The following is a 2,586-nucleotide window of genomic DNA, read 5'->3' as shown; positions in this document are numbered from 1 at the left end:
GAATGTCATCAATCAACTGCCTCTAGAAGATATAGAAGTCTTTCTCTGGTCCGACTCGTCGATAGTGCTTGCGTGGCTTGAAAAACCCCCATGCAATTGGAAGGTGTACGTGGCGAATCGGACTTCACAAATTATCGCAAGTGTCGGAAATCTCAAATGGCGTCACGTATCCACGAACCACAACCCAGCAGATTTGGGAACGCGAGGCTGCAGGCCTCAGGCCCTAGTACAAAATTCACTTTGGTGGCACGGACCTGCATGGCTGCTCCAACCTCCCGACCAATGGCCATTATCTTTTCGACAAAATGTCTCCCCACTCGAAGAACGTAAAGTAGAAGCTCTACATACTTTGGACAACCAACCAGACATCTTAGATCGCTTTTCATCTTGGTCAAAGGCTTTGCGAGTAATAGCTTACATGTTTCGATTTGTTCACAGAATGAAACCAATACAGTCCACTCCAAATATAAATTATGAATCTTTTGTTATTACTCAAAGAGAAATTCATTGGGTCAAAACACGCCTTATAAAACTAGCTCAAGAAAGGCATTACCCAATTGAGTATTCAAAACTAGCGAACCAACAACCAATTTCCAAAAAGAGTTCACTGCTGACATTAAATCCCTTTATCGACAAAAACGGATTACTTCGAGTCAATGGTCGTTTAACAAACTCTTTCTTGTCGTACAGTGAGAGACACCCAATTATCATTCCTGGACCCTCTCGATTCTGTCACTTATTTCTTCAGTTTTTGCACAACTTGCTTATGCATGCTGAGCTTCAACTTATGATCAGGACGACGAGACAAGAATATTTTATTCCTAGACTGAAATCGAAGGTCAAGAACTGCATACGTAATTGCAAAACATGCACGATCTTCAAGCAAAACTCCAGTTCACAAATCATGGCTGCGTTACCGCCTGAGCGTTCGAATTTCTCCTTACCGTTTACCTACACCGGATTGGATTTTGCAGGCCCTTTAGATGTCAAATCATCTACCTTGCGAAAATCCCCATTGCTCAAAGGCTACGTTTGCGTATTCATCTGTTTTTCGACCAAGGCTATTCACTTAGAGCCTTGCTCAGATCTTTCCACGAAAGCATTCCAGGCAGGATTCCCTCGTTTTGTAGGAAGACGCGGTCTTCCACAACGCCTCTTCTCCGACAATGGAAAAAACTTTGTGGGCGCCAATCGCGCCTTTAAACAAGATTTTAAACGATTCCTCAAGGAATGCTCAGATGATATTCGATCAAAATATACGCTACATGGTTTCGATTGGCATTTTTTGCCATCAGACGCTCCTCACATGGGCGGACTTTGGGAGGCTGCGGTAAAAAGCTTCAAGCTCCATTTCAAAAGGATTGCGGGAAGTCAGTCGTTCACCTTCGAGGAACTGGCTACATTATTGGCACGTATCGAAGCAGTTCTGAATTCGCGTCCACTATCCCCTATGTCCGATAGTCCCCAAGAGTTGCTAGCTCTAACACCCGGTCATTTTCTGCGTGGTGCGCCTCTCCTGGCAACCCCAGAACCTATTGCCGTTGATAACCTTTCACTACAGAATAGATGGGAGAAATTAAAGATCTTACACCAACAGTTCAGTCTCCGCTGGAAAGAGGAGTACCTGAAAGAACTTCACCAGAGGTATAAATGGAAGGCTCCACAAAAAAATCTTACCGTAGGCGATTTTGTTGTCTTAAAAAAACGAATTAATACCACCCAATGAATGGCGCTTAGGCCGAATAGAGAAGGTATATCACGGGTCAGACCATCTCGTGCGCGTCGCAGACGTTAGGACGCAACACGGCATTTTCACGCGACCAATTCAGTCCGACCTCCCTAGTCAGAGTGCTACACACCACACCTAAACCACACTCCACGTTCACCTTAGCCTTCAGTCTGCCAATATCATATTAAACTCCTATCTTTTTACAGACGATCGCCATCTCTACCATCTCCAATCCGCAAGATTCAGGCTCCGTTCATAAGCCCGCTGCGGGATCCGTTGGTACACCAGTGCCAAATGTGTTTTCGATACCATCCACTGCGGTTCTGCAAGGCCTTCCTTGCAATGAATGTCGAGGACCGGATCCGGTGCGTTGAGCGGCATCGTTATTGTCCAAATTGTCTGGCGCAGACCCATAGTACCGTACGCCGATGTTCGTTTTCCGAAGTGTGCAAGGAATGCCGGCAGCAACACCACACTTTGCTGCACCGTGCCGTGCCAGGTGAAAGAATCAACGCCCAGAGGCATCCGCCAACGGGAGGGCCGTCTAGGGCAGAGACATGCCGTCAGCTTAACGTGGCCATAAATGCATTGACCCAATTGCGGGACAGCCTTGCACCGGTGCAACTCGGCCGGTATGTTTAAGGGACTTGCGCTCCCTTAAATTTCCCACGTCTTTATGCATCCCTGCATCACTTTCAGCTAAAAGCATCCCTGCTTAGCTGGAAGTTCGAAAGGTGCACGGGAATCCAGTTCCAGTGTTGCCTATAAAGGCGGCCGCCACCTTGCCATCGATCTCTTTTTGCAAATCACCTTTCCCGATCGAGGACCTTCATCGGAACTACAATCCACAAGGATCT

The 2,586-nt window shown here is 46.7% G+C and overlaps 1 protein-coding gene across 1 annotated transcript; it reads left to right on the top strand.

Moving 5' to 3' along the window:
• Positions 1-904: 904 nt before the first annotated feature.
• On the top strand, positions 905-2,103 carry LOC118755762. Its single transcript, XM_036490589.1, has 2 exons — positions 905-1,678; positions 1,936-2,103. The coding sequence occupies exons 1-2, from the start codon at positions 905-907 to the stop codon at positions 2,101-2,103; spliced, it is 942 nt and encodes a 313-aa protein (XP_036346482.1).
• The last annotated feature ends 483 nt before the right edge of the window (positions 2,104-2,586 follow it).

The sequence above is a fragment of the Rhagoletis pomonella genome, unplaced genomic scaffold, assembly GCF_013731165.1.
Source record: "Rhagoletis pomonella isolate Grant_MI unplaced genomic scaffold, Rhpom_1.0 Rhpom_scaffold_00002, whole genome shotgun sequence".
NCBI lineage: Eukaryota > Metazoa > Arthropoda > Insecta > Diptera > Tephritidae > Rhagoletis > Rhagoletis pomonella.
The sequence above is the reverse complement of the archived record's forward strand: the minus strand, read 5'-3'. Positions and strand labels throughout refer to the sequence as shown.